General features: G+C 42.3%; 2 protein-coding genes across 2 annotated transcripts in view; one reads left to right on the forward strand and one right to left on the reverse strand.

Annotated features, from left to right (window-relative positions):
- Positions 1 to 316: 316 nt before the first annotated feature.
- Positions 317 to 3,034, forward strand: LOC133365031 (uncharacterized). The gene has a single exon (XM_061586226.1). The coding sequence runs from the start codon at positions 450 to 452 to the stop codon at positions 1,701 to 1,703; it is 1,254 nt and encodes a 417-aa protein (XP_061442210.1). The 5' UTR covers positions 317 to 449; the 3' UTR covers positions 1,704 to 3,034.
- A 1,143-nt stretch (positions 3,035 to 4,177) lies between these two features.
- The window catches only part of LOC133365168 (solute carrier family 22 member 13-like), a 44,294-nt gene continuing 32,753 nt past the window's right edge, over positions 4,178 to 15,718 (reverse strand). Inside the window, exon 11 of the mRNA XM_061586656.1 lies at positions 4,178 to 15,716. Coding sequence (XP_061442640.1) covers positions 15,623 to 15,716 — 94 coding nt within the window. The 3' untranslated portion in view covers positions 4,178 to 15,622. The remainder of the gene's footprint in view (positions 15,717 to 15,718) is intronic.

Here is a 15,718-nt window from a genome sequence, read left to right on the forward strand (position 1 = left end):
ACAAACCCTCCCAGATGAAACTTGAAGCTTCAGTATATCTACCTGAGCACAGAGATGAGAAAAGCAATGAAAAGGAACATGATGAGAATATATTGGGTCCTTGCCCTGATTCAATGAAGACATGCCTGACAACCAACCAGGTAAGTGAGCATTCATGGGAAGGCAGGAATGAGCTCCCTGGGGGACAAATGCAAACAATAATACCCCCAGCACACTTGGAAATACCAGAAAGCCATCTTTATCCTGAAACCCACAGTAAGGAGGCTGAGGTTAGAAAGGAGAAAGAAATACATCCAGGAGGAAAATTAGACATTGACACTCAAAACAGCAAACTTCAGCAGACCTCCCAAAACACCAAACCTGAGAGAAGAATTGCCTCTCCAGCTGAAGAAGCAGAAATAGAAGGTGATCATTCAGTATCCAGGTCACAAGCAGGTGACCCTGAAAATATGGGTGCTCCACTAAGAAATGACCCACAAGGCTTCCTATTGACCTGCAACACAGCACCATCCCCTCATAAAAACCTGGAAGTAGGCAACCCACTTGTAAAAAGAGCCAACACAAATGAAGAATTACTAAGAAAAGCTAGCAGTGAAAATAACATTCAGCTTGACTCCCAGGAAGCCACTTTCAGAAGGACCATCCTTCAGGCTTCTAAACCTCAGGTCAAAGAGCCAGAAACATTTGACTCCTGTGAGGTCACATATTTAACCAAAAAGCAAGTGACGGGAACTATAAATATGGATATGAAACCTCAGAGTGATGGCAGCCCAGTTGCACAAACAATCCACAGTAAAGAGACCACCAATGATTCAGCTAGAATGCAAAAAGAAAGGAAGCCTTTGGTTCATTTTTTTGCTTTCAAAACTCAAGGCAGAGCTTCCAAGCAGGAACCAGCAAGGACTAAGAAAGCACCTAAGTCTGCCTTAGCCACACTGTTTGGATCTTCCTTGGACAAAGACAAGAATCCAAAGGAACAGGCAGGAAAAGCATTAGCAAAGCCTCCAATGGAAACAAGCAATGGAGAAATATTGTCGGTTGTGTGCTCCTCAAACTTACCAAAGCTCAGCAACTCCAAGGAAGAGGAAACCGCAGAGGTTTTTATTCAAAGAAAGAGTTCAGAAGTAGGCATTCAGGATTCAGAAGAGAATTACAGAAGCCACTCAAGAGATGGACAAAGTTCTCCCTCCTTGGACTGTGCCAAAGCCTTCAGTGCCAATACACTTCCTATAGAGGTGGGCACAGATATTTCAAGTAACGTTGTAGTGTTATCTGGAATGAAGGACCTTGAAGTTCCCAAACAGTCCAACTTGAAAATAGAAACAGCACTCTGGGACCACAGCAAGTCCTCACCATTTCCCAACTTTCAGAGTTCTCTAGCAACTGCTACAGAGAACATGTTGCAATGCCCTGCAAGCCCTTGGATGGGAACAAACTCTGAAATAAATGTTGCCTCTAGAGGTGATGTTTGTAATCAAGATCTACCAAAGTCCCCTAACCTAGCCAGTTTGGATGGTCAACATTTAGAAATAAAGGCTGAAAATGTTTCTTTATTGGGTCCTTCAAGAAAAGATAAGGCTCAATTACGACACTGGGACCACCCAGTTCCTGATATGCTTCTGTTTTCTTTGGGAGTAGACAGATCAGCAAGCATGGGGGGAGGAGACCAGCAGTCTACAGGAAGTATACAAAATGAAAAATGAACCTTGCTCTGGTTTACACTCTTCAGAAAACCTCTTGCACCAGTTTTCAGAATCTGGGCACCCAAGAATGATTGAAGATGACAGTCTGAGTAACAAACGCCCTGGAGAAACTGGAAATTCTGAGTTGTTTCAGAACTGTGATCCTCAGTCCTACCTTCCATACAGTGCAGATGAACCCTTTGGACTCTGCCTCCAGGTGGAAAAACCCACTACTGATACGTACCCCACTGGAAGAGATGACATCCCCTCATTGCTTGGATCTCTTCATCATATTCCAGAGCTCCTTAGAAATACCATCCAGGGCAATGCTGAAGAAAGTGCAGCTACAACAGAGCAATCCCGCTAGCAGAGGAAAAGAATGCTTCATGAAGCTCGGGGGCGGGTGGGGAAATTCAATTCAGTTCACATTCAAAGGTGAGCCTACCAAATTTGCACTTTCCAGAACAATACATGAACCAAAGCACAGCCATCCTTCACAATTCGCACTTCTCTGAATTTTGCAGTGCAGTTCTCCAGCCACGTAATGTCTACAAAAATGCACAGACTAGGGCAAAGTGTGCATAAAAATTGCTTTGCATAAATGTGTATATTAGGTAAAAAAAATCATACAAAAATGTGTGTATCAGGAGAAATCCACATTAAAATGCTGCCGAATTTAAAAACTGATGTGGAAATGTGGAGAACTGAACTTGAGACTGGAAAAAATGAGAAACCGAAATTGACAGATTCGCACAACCCTACGCCAAACTGATCTCTTTTTGGATTTTCTCACTAAAGACATGGATGTTGATCTGCAATATTTTTGTTTTACCACTACATGGAGACATACCGTTAACATTCCAGAACAGGAGGAGGATTTTTTTTGTATTTTTTATGGTTTTGTCTTATTGTTGAACAGTAGAGAACAACGGGTGGGACTGTAGCTCAGTGGCAGAGCACCTGCTTAGCATGCAGAAGGTCCCACTTTCTATCCCTGGCATTTGCAATGAAAAGGATCAGATAGTAGGTCATGGGAAAGGCCTCTGCTAGAGACCCCGGAAAACTGCTGCCAATCAGAATAGGCAAGACTGTGCTAGATGGACAAATCTATGAAGACCTGGTCAAATTCTTAAGTGACTCTCCTCCCTTTTTAGTTGTCTTCCCTTTGAGCTTGGGTCACTTACTTGAATCAGGTGGAGCTACCTAGTCTGCAGGCACCTTGGTGATGTCTCCTGGTCGCACATGTTGCTCACTACGGCCAAGTGTGTGGAAGCCAGTGGAAGGGGTGTAGTTGAGTCAATGATCCTAGGGGATGTATCCAGCTAAGTTCTACTCAGAGTAGACATACTGAAATGAATGGATCCAAGTTAGTCATGATCATCAATCTCAATAGGTCTACTCTGAGTAGGATTAGCATTGGCTATAACCTTAAGATTGTCACCTATTCATAACTGTTACACATTCTTTTTCATACTTCAGTGCAGAATATCACTTGCTTCTAAAAAATGAAATCCCAATAGGCAATAGTGACTTTTGCACAAATGACAGATAATTCACAGAGGATGCATTTACCATGAGGATTTTAAAGAAATATGTCCTTTATCATTATTAGAATACATCGTTGCCAGATAGAGAAATTCCCTTCAGCCCAGGGGAATTTGAGCACAAGCGTATACAAAAGGAGAAAAAAATGGTATCTTCCAGCAGTCTTTGTGGACTGTGCTGTTCAAAAGAAGAAGAAAAGGGGGGGGGGAAGCAACATCTAACACAGGGCTCACCAATGTGGCACCCAGGGATGCCAGTGTGCCTGCCAGTACCTCCTATGGCACCCATGAACAGTCACATCATTTATCCCCTCAAAAATTGGCAATGCACCAGACCCTGTTTGCTCTTCCTGCTCAGTTCCTGCTTGCACTGCCTCAGCCTCTCCTGCACTGAACACACCCCTTTGAACATGCTCACATTTCACTGGATGCCAGGACTGGACACCCTCCCTCCCTTCTGCTATGAACAAAGGAGCGATGCACAAAGCTTCTTTCTGTGAGCAAGGGCAGTGGTGGCTGATGTTGGTGCTTTTCTTCCATTTATAGAGGGGCATGCCCATATCATTTTGTGGCCCTGTCTCTTTTCATGTTCTTTTAGATATGGCAGCCATTTTGTATTATGCCGCATCTACACATTGGCCAGTGTGGCTGGCGCCCCTAACACTTCCTCAAAATTCCACTGGTCCAAAAAGGTTCGCATCCCTGTAATGAGACCCATGATCAGACTTTGGTTTCAATAAACTCAATAGGCATGATAGCTAAATGAAATGTCCATCTACAAGAGGGGTAGGCACACTTCAGGCTTGCAAGACCTACTTTTTTTCCCTAAGGCCCCAAAATTTACCAACCAGATCCTGGTGTTACCAGGCATAGCTGTGTCCCTGTTTGAACATGTCCACAAACTCACTTTATAGGTGTATTATAAAAGACGGGTTTTTTGGGGGGGGAGATCTTTATCTGGCAATCATTGCCCAGCAGAGCGGTTAGAATTAGCCAAAGACCATGGACTCTCAGTTTAAATTAGAATAAAATAATATTTATTACAAAGACAAAAACAGACAAAATGACTTTGTGGCTTGAAGCACCAAATACAATGTGGTACAATGGCAAAACGGTTCGTTCACACAAGAAAATGCACCAGCTACAGGCTACTGAAACCTACATTGCTGCAATAGTTGATCATGATAATTGTTTCATTTCTCTGACACAGACAGAACCTGTGGCCCTCCAGATATTGTTGGACTACAACTCCCCTCAGTGCCAACCAGTATGGCCAAAGTTGAGGGATAATGGGAGCTGTAGTCCAACAACATCTGGAACCCCACAGGTTCCCCACCCCATATCTAATGGTTGTTGAATAAAGAGTCAGGGAGGGTACTAGAGATCTAGCAAAGCAGCAATGGAGGCCTAGACAACAAGGGGATGCTCTAATAGGGTTTGGACAACAAGAGGATAGGAAGGAAGTGAAATTTAAGAAAAGGGAAAAGTAGAGATCAAAGAAAGAAATATTTATTTATTTATTTATTAGATTTGTATACCGCCCGACTAGCAATAGCTCTCTGGGCGGTGAACACAAGAAATACAATAAAATCACATAGTATAATACAGCCAAAAACATATAAAAATAAAACAAAATAAAATCAATCACAGCAGATTTTAAAATTACGTTAACTTAAATTAATATGCCTCGGAACAGAGGAAGGTTTTAACTTGGCGCCGAAAGGATAACAATGTTGGCGCCAAGCACACCTCCTCGGGGAGACTATTCCACAGTTCGGGGGCCACCACTGAGAAGGCCCTAGATCTTGTCACCACCCTCCAGGCTTCCCTATGAGTCGGAACCCGGAGGAGGGCCTTCGTAGTAGAACGTAGAGTACGGGCCGGTTCATATCGGGAGAGGCGTTCCGACAAGTAACGTGGTCCCGCGCCGTATAAGGCTTTATAGGTTAATACCAACACTTTGAATCTGGCCCGGAAGCATATTGGTAGCCAGTGCAGGCGAGCCAGAACAGGTGTTATGTGCTTGGACCGCTTGGTCCTTGTTAACAATCTGGCCGCCGCATTTTGCACTAGCTGTAGCTTCCGAACTGTCTTCAAAGGCAGCCCTACGTAGAGCGCGTTGCAGTAGTCCAAACACGAGGTTACCAGAGCATGAACAACTGATGTAAGGTCCTCTTTACTCAGATAGGGACGTAGCTGGGCTACCAACTGAAGTTGATAGAACGCATTCCGTGCCACCGAGGCTACTTGAGCCTCAAGTGAAAGGGAAGAGTCTAAAAAGACTCCCAAACTACGAACCTGCTCCTTTAGGGGGAGTGTAACCCCATCCAGGACAGGATATAATGACACATCATTCTCCCACTGACTTGAATGGAATAAAAGATGGCTGCCCCCCTAGGCCTATGTGGCTGCCATCTATTTCACACCAGTCATCCCTTGTAGGATAGAATGCCATCATATCCTGTCTGTCCCAGGGATAGTTGCAGCTGCATTCTGAATGCCCACACGCACACGGATCACAGAAGCAGGCAGGCTTTCTAGCTGTTACCTGTGGAAAGAAAGACTTTAAAACTTCATAGGCAACCCTCAGACCACTTCATAAAACTGAGTAATGGAAGAGGGGAGATCCCGGATTTGAGTGAGGTCTAAAAACAAATAAATAACAAACTCTGACAAAAATGGGTTGGGACAGACCACAGGAGGAATAAAGGCACAGACTGGAAATGTAGCTCAGTTGCAAAGCTTTGCAACTAGAGAAGGCCACAAGTTCAATCCCTGGTATCTTCACATAAGGCTGGGAATAGGCACCTGTCTGAAATCCTAAAGAGCAGTTTCCTACGTTATTCCTATGAATGATCCATCCATCCCTAGGCTGGATGGACCTTTGCACTGATTCAGCAAGGTCATTCTTAAGTTCTTAAGCCCCTTGATACTAAAAAATTACCTCATTGATATGGTAATTGGCTAGACTGCCCATGATTTGCCAGGTTAGAAACTGGCAATCCTAGATGGACCTGTAAGGTCACAGATGTAATGAATTACATCTGGTGTTGTCCAGATGTTGGATTACCACTCCCATCAACCCCAATCAGTCTGGCCAATAGTCAGGGATTATGGGAATTATAGTTCAACAACATCTGGAGGGCACCTAGTTGGAGAAGGCTGATCCTGATCCCTTCACAGCTGTGTCACTCCAGGAGACAACAAAAGAGTATATATTCTGATTCTCTCAATGCTCTGCTTCCCCTCCACTCCACCACCTCAAATCCACTAACCAATTGGAGAGAGCAACAAATTTAGTGCATTCCCAATTCTCTCTCCTCTGGCTCTGAAAAGGACTTAATGAGAATTACTCTGTGAAAAGGAAATGGCTCTCCCTAACCCTGGAGTGGGGGGGTGGGGAGCTGAAAACTTCATTTCCTTCTCTTCTTACCCTGAGCCTAAAGGCATTGCAAGATGGGGAAAAGGGATCAATTAGATTTCCCTTGCCTAAGATTGAATCCCAAGGAATTTGTAATAATAAAAGGCAACCGTCAGGCATTCCTGGGCTCAGAGAACATGCTTAGCATCTTGTTTTGGTACCTCATTAGCCATTTTTTGTACCTAAAGGAACAGCACTTTCTGCTCTTCTTAAGAAGTGCAAGATCAGGGCTGAATTTACAAGGGAAGTTTAATTTGTGGAGGTTGTACTGGAAATCTCATCGTATCAGCATAACAGCAATCTGTTTCTTTACAAATGAAATCCTTGAGCAGTCAATAAAGGGTTGCATAAGCCAGCCCACAGGCAGGCAGAGCTAGTCCTGAGTAGGGAGGAAGGATCTATCAATTTCTGTTCTCTCAGTTTCTCATTTTTCCCATTTTAAATTTGGTTCTCCATATTTCTGCAGCAATTCGCCATTTTTTTAAAAAAAATCCTCATGAAAATTCTCCACCATTTTAGTGTGAATAAACATTTTTGTATGCAGTTTTTGACTAGCGTACACATCTTTCAAGCAATTTTTCATCATGTAATACATTTTGTATGTTATTTTCACTCATCCATTCATTTTTATGCAGATTTTTTCCTAACATATGCAACTTGCAAACATTGTTTGGTTGGCGAACTGCATGGCAAAATTCAAATAAGTGCAAATTTCAAAAGACGGCTGTGTTTCGGTTCTCATATTGTTTCAGAAAGTGTGAATTTTATAGATTCAGCTTGAATCTATAATTGACAATTATATAAATCAGATACAAATATTAATGTTGTATATTATGCCTTTACATTCTATTCTTGTCAGATCATGGAAGGTCTTTTGCAGGAAAATTCATCTGATGACTCCCCCAGCTGTCCTTTTTATCGTGTATTCATAATTATTTGTGTTCATGATGCTATCATTTACGACCCCATTTTCAATATTATTTGTGCCTGCAAACGTTTAAGGGCGGCTGGTCACATTCATTTCCAATCAGTGCACATTCTACAACGTCCTACTGAAATCTCATCCTTTTTTATACCACAAATGTTCTGGTTTATTGTTGCCCTGCTTTTGTTGTGCTATAGCCCCTCTGGACAGCAATGATGTGGGAGCACTGGAGAAGCATCACAGAACAACTAATAAAACAGAATAAACCCACGTGCACTATTACTGTGTCAAACATACGTTGCAGAATGCATCCACAATAAAACACAAATCTGGAGGGGGCCCTAATCATAGATTTTGAAACTATTTCTCTTTTTTTCTGTTTTTTTTTTAATCAATCATTATTGATTTTCCTTCCTAGAAAAAACAGGCTGCACACTCTGTGTTATGAACATATAATGCTAGTCCGTAACTTTGAAGGAATACTCACTGTTTTCAAAAGGAGACTTGACAAGTGAAAAGAAACAGAATCCTTCAAAACCAAGCTGCTCTGGTTTACTTTAAACTGACTCTCAAAGATGAGAAAATGCTTATTCTTACAATGGGGATTTGCCCTACATATCAGAATTCAGTGCATTGTCAAAGGGCTGGCCCTACCATTAGGTGGCTGCTATCTTGTTATAGCTCCTGTTTGAAATAGAATATGGAAGTCGGTGGACTCAGGAGATCTGACCCAGCAGGACTCTTCTTAGGTCTTTAAGCAAATTGCATTGGGGAGAAAAACACTGACCATTTACAATAATTTCCAATATCATCATCACCCATTCCATCAACTTGCTAAAAGACAGCTCCATCAGCAACCTTCTACCCCTGAACTGTTTTTATGCCAGATTGTCATTATAAGTCCTACTATTTAAGAATTGATGCCTGAGTTTGGTTTTTTTCCCCTTTTGCCTCCCTTCCTCTTCCTCCTTTCTGTGTCACGTTTTTTAGATTATAAGCCTGCAGTCAGGGACTCTCTTGTTTTAACTGATTGTGCGTAAGCCATTCTGGGAGTCTTTTTGCTGAACAGCAGAGTGTAAAAGCTCTAAATAAAAAAAATGTCTTGTAGAATTTCTCAACCCTTACACTGGGTAGTCCCAAGACCTACAAGATTAGTGTCTCTTTGGTGTTTGTATAGAGTTGGAAGATACAAAATGTGATACAGGAGTCATCTACACAGTGGCTTATGGTATGTTTGGTGCTACTCACATCTCCTTTAAATTTGCATGGTTCATGTGATGTTACTGGCAAACAAGCTATCATGCAGTTTCACCCCTGTAAATCTGTACTAACCCAATCCACTGATAATACGAAAAGGGAAGAAAAAAAGTCTTCACTTTGTTTTTTAGTGCTTGCTGGTGCTTTTAGCTGGGTGTGTCAGTCATTCCCCTCTCCACGCCCACTCCCTCCTCTTCCCTCATTCATTTTGTTTCCTGCAGCCTGACAAGCAACTTCTGGTTGCTCTCCTCCATTCTGCTGTCCTTTTTTATGTTGCTGCAAACAGTGCCTTTGTTTTCTTTTCCCCCTAACTTGTGCACAAAAGCATAACACTGCTCAAACAAAGATTTGTATTTCAGCTGTATCCAACCAGGGAAAACACAGATATCCACACTTCTGGGTGTTTTTTTTTAAGGAACCTACTGCAGCTGGTAGAACAGAGCATGCTTGGTCACCTTAGCAACCAGAGGGAGTGGAAATGTATAATTAAAGGGTGGAGCCACAAGGAAAAAGCAAGACTAATCCTCCCCAGAGGAATACCTGCTTGTGTGAGTAGGAAAAGGCAATTGACAACTAACACTGAGCGGGAACTGCAGATGATGCAAATGAAAAGTGAAGGTAAAAGAAGTGGATTTCCTTTGAAGAAATGCTCCCATGTAGATGAGCCCACACTGTACAGCAGCCACACTAGACTGATCCTTCCATCTCTCTGTTGACAGCACAAGTGGTAGCTGGTGCCCATTAGGACTGGTAGGGTGGAAAGCAGGGAGGCTATAAGTGGGTGGAGCTAGAGCCAATGATGGACAAAACGAAGTCATTCTATCCTAGAATAAATTCTATCCTCCTTCCTGCTGAATTCTACAAATTCAGCACTGAGATTAAGGAGAGAGAAGAAGCTGACAGCCAGTGTCAACCCCAGGACTAGTTGTGTCAGCCCCAGGATTTGTTGGAAAAAGGCAGGCAAGCAGGCAGGTAGGCAAGGAGGGACTGGCAGCACCCAATTTGCCTTAATGGACCAGCCCCCACTGGATGGCACATAGAGACAATTAGTATAGATTTTATATTTATTGCAGCCCAAAGAGGCAATGGACAATGCTTTTATGCTTTGGTAGTCTTCCATATACACTGGACAGCCAGTGTGGTGTACTGCACTGGGACTGGGGAAATCCAGGTTCAAATCCCCACTCAGCCATGAACCCACTAGGTGAACTTGGGCTAATCACTCTCTTGCTCACCCACCCACCCCCAGTCTATCTCACAGGGTTGTTGTGAAGATAAAGCAGCGAACGAGGAACCGTTAATCTGGCCTTTATGGATGGGATTTAAATATGAGAATAAATAAATAAAATGGGACAGAAGACAGCAAGCATTTGAAATCCAGGCTAGAGGCTGTGCCACCATTAAATAAAATAACTCACTGGGGGAACATGGGTGAATCACTCTCCCCACATCATCACCTAACCTACCTCACAGGCTTGTTGTGATGGTAAATTCACCAGGGGGTTTTAAGTTTCTTGGGGGGAAAGGCAGAACATAAATGTAACAAAGTCTCTTCATTGTATTATGAGACCAGTAGTGGCTGGAAGATACAAAAAGGTGATCTACTATAGAGTCTAGAACAGACCGTACAGTCTAAAACAATAATCCAGTCTCAGGAAAGCAAAATCTAAATCAGAACCGCAAATTTTAACCTAGAAACACAGAAAGATCTTGCATGATCTTTCCCATTTTGAGGGATTAACACTGCTGCCCAGTAGAAATCCAGATCCTTCTCAGCAGTAATAGTTACTTGCTCTTTTTTGGATAGACCATAGGTCACCAAGGGTTACCATCTTCTTTTACTGGCCCTGCTCCTATGCCTTTAAAAGAAACCCAATATGGAGAAATAGAACAAGATACTTTCAGGCATAGAGATAAGTGGTGGGAAAATCTTCCCCTGATAAATTGTTGTGTGTCAAGTTGATGGAGGCAGGAGAGGTTCGTAGCTTGGAAGTACTCCTGGATCCAACAGTGTCACTTGAGGCCCAGGTGGCCTCAGTGGCTAGGAGTGACTATTTCCAGCTCCAGCTAGTTTGCCAGCTTTGGCCCCTTTTGAACAGAGACACTCTGGTAACTTCCAGATTGGATTGTTGCAACGCGCTCTATGTGAAGCTGCCCTTGAAGACGACTCAGAAACTTCAACTGTTCCAAAATCAGTAGCCTGACTACTGGCTAAAGTTGCTTTTAGAACTCATATAATCGCTGTTCTAAAGCAGCTGTATTGGTTGCCAGTTCGTTTCCAGGCCCAGCTGAAGATGCTTATACATGTATAAAGCCCTAAATGACTCAAGCCCCAAATATCTAAGAGACTACCTCCTTCTCTACAGACTCTCTTGGGTATTAAGATCAGCAGAAGGGGCCTCCTTGGTAGTTCCACCACCCTCAGAAGTTCAGGGCAGTGGGAGAGGACATTCTCTGCGGCAGCCCCCAAGTTGTGGAATTCCCTCTCCACAAATTAGGGAATTCCCTCCCCACAGAGTTGCCCCAGCACCTTTTTGGCAAATGCACCTCTTTAACCTGGCCTTTGGCACTTGAGATATATGTTTTCAGGAGGACCCACCCTATTATTGTAAATGTGATTTGTTTTAATTGCTTTTAGGACTGCTGTAACCCTGCTGGAGAAGGGTGGGTATTAATATTAATATTGTTGATGATGCTGCTGCTGCTGATAGCAAAGGCAACGCACTTACTATCAGCAATTAATGACTTCATGGTAAAATCAACCTGATGGGGGTGGGATTGTTGTTCTGTTTTGTTTTGAATCTCCTCTCTTGGCAGAAAGCCCATCAGCGATTGACTGCCCTTCTGGACTCCCAAGGTTTATCATTCCAGTATTAGCAAGTTATGCATTAACTTCAGAACCAGGGGTATAAATGAGAACACAGGAACTGGAGATATGAAAGGCTCTTCAGCATGTGAAGCTGGCATAGTGATGATCCATATTGTTTATGCCACATTTGTGTCTTATGAGCTGCCTCATACTGCATCGTGTCAGACGGTGGGCTAATCTAGCCCAGTAATGTCTAATCTGACAGACTGATCTCTCTCCAGGGTTTCAAGCTGGAGCTTCCCAGCACTGCTCTCCAAGTTCATTTTTTTTTAAATTGGGAAACCTGCAGAACCTGAAGACTGAAAAGGGCTTCATGCATACACAGAATATGCTTCACCCAGAGAGTTTTCTAGCTGAAGAACCTAGTAATTGGACTCGGGACCTTGAGCATGCAAAGCATGTGTTTTTCCACCTCCAAGATTATTTGGGGAGTTGAACCAGGGGCAAAGCATATGCATGTGCTCTAACACTAGGGATGGGGGAGAAATTCAGTTCAGTTCAAATGGAAAGGTTTGTTGTTGTTATGTGCCTTCAAGTCTATGAATCATTGACCTCTAATAGCATCTGTCGTGGACCACCCTGTTCAGATCTTGTTAGTTCAGGTCTGTGGCTTCCTTTATGGAATCAATCCATCTCTTGTTGGGCCTTCCTCTTTTTCTACTCCCTTCTGTTTTTCCCAACGTTATTGTCTTTTCTAGTGAATCAAGTCTTCTCATTATGTGTCCAAACTATGATAACCTCAGCTTCATCATTTTAGCTTCTAGTGATAGTTCTGGTTTAATTTGTTCTAACACCCAATTATTTGTCTTTTTTACAGTCCATGGTATCTGCAAAGCTGTCCTCCAACACCACATTTCAAATGAGTTGATTTTTCCCTTATATTCTTTTTTTCACTGTCCAACTTTCACATCCATACATAGAGATCAGGAATACCATCTTTACATTTGAGAATCTTCTCTAGTTCTCTCATACCTGCCCTCCCCAGTACTAGCTTTCATCTGATTTCTTGACTATCATCTGCATTTGCTTAATGACTGTGCCAAGGTATCGATAATCCTTGACAAGTTCAATGTCCTCGTTGTCAACTTTAAAGTTACATAAATCTTCTGTTGTCTTTACTTTAGACTTCTCGACATTCAGCTATAGTTCTGCTTTTGTGCTTTCCTCTTTAACTTTCATCAGCATATCTTAAATTATTGATATTTCTCCCTCCAATTTTCAATTTTCACACCTCCTTCATCTTGGTCCAATCCCACTTTCTGTATGATATGTTCTGCGTATAGATTAAACAAGTAGGGTAATAAAATACACCCCTGTCTCACACCCTTTCCGATGGGGAACCAATCGGTTTCTCCATATTCTGTCCTTACAGTGGCCTCTTGTCCAGAGTATAGGTTGTGCATCAGGACAATCAGATGCTGTGGCACCCTCATTTCTTTTAAAGGATTCTATAGTTTTTCATGATCTACACAGTCAAAGGCTTTGCTGTAATCTATAAAGCACAGGGTGATTTTCTTCTGAAATTCCTTGGTCCATTCTATGCTTCTAGCATCTTGGTTCCTGTCCCTCTTTTTCCCCTGGTTTTGGATGCTAGCCACTTGCTGTTGTTGCTTTGTAATCTATAAAGCACAGGGTGATTTCCTTCTGAAATTCCTTGGTCCATTCCATTATCCAAAGTATGTTTGCGATATGATCTCTGGTGCCTCTTCCCTTTCTAAATCCAGCTTGGACGTCTGGCATTTCGCACTGCATATATGGTAAGAGCCTTTGTTGTAGAATCTTGAGCATTACTTGCATGGGATATTAAGGCAATAGTTTAATAATTACTGCATTCCCTGGGATCCCCCTTCTTTGGAATTGGGATGTATATTGAATCCTTCCAGTCTGTGGGCCATTGTTTTCTTTTCCATATTTGTTGACAAAGTTTTGTCAAAATTTGGACAGATTCAGTCTCAGTAGCTTGTAGCAACTCTAGTGGTATGCCATCTATTCCTGGTGATTTGTTTCTTCCAAGTATTTTAAGAGCAACTTTCACCTCATTTTCTAAAATTTCTGGTTCTTCATCATACGGTTCCTCCGTGAATTAATCTGTCATCCTTGCATCTCTTTTATAGAGTCCTTTGGTGTTTTCCTTCCATCTTCCTTTTATTTCATCTCGGTCAGTCAGTGTGTTCCCCTGTTGGTTATTCAACATCCTTACCCTTGGTTTAAATTTCCCTTTAATTTCTCTAATCTTTTGGAATAGGGCTCTTGTTCTACCATTTTTATTGTCCTCTTCTATTTCTATACAATAACTATTGTAATAGTTCTCCTCGTCCCTATGTACTAGACGCTGTATTGTTGCATTTAGGATTCTGACCGTGTTTCTATCTCCTTTTGCTTTTGCTTTCCTTCTCTCTTTAACCATTTTAAGAGTTTCTTCAGTCATCCATTTCTCTCTTTTTAACTAGAGGTATTGCCTTTTTGCATTCTTCCCTGATAATGTCTCTGACTTCACTCCATAGTTCTTCTGGTCCTCTTTCAACTAAGTTTAAAGACTCAAACCTGTTCCTTATTTGATCTTTATATTCTTCTGGGATGTTATTTAAATTGTATTTTGGCATTATGATTGCTTTGTTGGTCTTCTTTAGCTTTACTCTGATTTTCGATATGACCAGTTCGTGATCTGTACCACAGTCTGCTTCTGGTTTTGTTTTTGCAGAAAGTATGGAACTTCTCCATCTTCTGCTACCAATTATATAATCAATTTGCACTCCCTGAAACAATACAAGAACTGAAACACAGCCACCCTTTGAAATTTGCACTTCTCTGAATTTTGCAGTGCAATTTCTCCAGTCATGAGGACTTCAAAAAACAAAACTGCAAACTGATGTGGAAATGGGGAGAACTGAACTTAAGACTGGAAAAATGAGAAAGTGAGAGAAATCAAACCAGATATTATGTCAAGTGGAGGAGCTGAGCATGCACTCTGCCCCAGAGCTGTGGCCCTCTCCGTCTTGTCATGTGTTCCCACCATCTTTAAAAATCCTTTCTCACCACCCCTACCACCCTGTTTCCTGACTAATTTATAAAAAGGCACTAATGGGAGGGTTCAAGTTTGCCTGGAAGCCCACGACCTCCATGCTGGAAGCAGCTCTGCCTCCTATGCTCAATAATAACATCAACTAATCCTTGCTGTCAGAGGCCTTTTAAAAATTTTCTAGCATACGCACCTATTATTTATTTATTTAACATCTTTTTAGACAAGTCTTCAGCACAAATGTCTGAGGGGTGTACAAAAAAGAAAAGAAAAATCGGTCATAATATATTAAAATGACTAAAAACCAGGAATATAAAGAAGACCAACCACAACTGAAAAAAACGAAGCAGGAAAAAGTATCCATTTTACCAAAAGTGCAATGAAATAGAAAGGTCTTAACTTGCCTTCAAAAAGACGAGGAGAGGAACCACATGAGCTTCCTGTGAGAGAAAACTCCTGAGTTCTTGGTGTGTTAGGGGTCAAAAAGAGGGGCTGTTGCTTTATTTCACTCTGCTTGAGGAATCCTGTTTAACAGGGATGGGGATTTCCAGATGTTGCCAATTCCCATTGGCCTCAGCCAGCATGGACATTGCACAGGGATGATGGAAGATGGAGTCCAACAATGTCTCAAAGGCCACAGGTTCCCCATCCCTGATGTATAAAAAGGAATGGCAACTCTGCCTGGTGGGAGCATGGAGGACTGTTCTTAAATAGTGGGGAAATAACAGAGCTCTTTCCCAGGTATGCTTCTGGATAATCTGCAGGACTGCATATTTTCTGAGAGACCCTGAGCATGGGGGTGGACAATCAATAGGGACGCCTACAACGTTTGTCTGTTAAAATCTTCCCTACAAAACCAGACATCCCATCATTCCTTTGGACTCCAAGGGGATTTGCTATTGCCGCTAGAGGTATGTACTCGTGGTGGGTTCTTTAATCTGGACATCTTCTTTCTGCTCAGGTCCATTTTCAAAGCTACCGTTGACAGCCTTGTTGGACCT

Source organism: Rhineura floridana, chromosome 10 (genome assembly GCF_030035675.1).
Source record: "Rhineura floridana isolate rRhiFlo1 chromosome 10, rRhiFlo1.hap2, whole genome shotgun sequence".
NCBI classification, from domain to species: domain Eukaryota; kingdom Metazoa; phylum Chordata; class Lepidosauria; order Squamata; family Rhineuridae; genus Rhineura; species Rhineura floridana.

Excerpts from the sequence above, each read along its gene's own strand:
- LOC133365031 (XM_061586226.1), top strand. The coding sequence starts at position 450 with ATGGGTGCTCCACTAAGAAATGACCCACAAGGCTTCCTATTGACCTGC.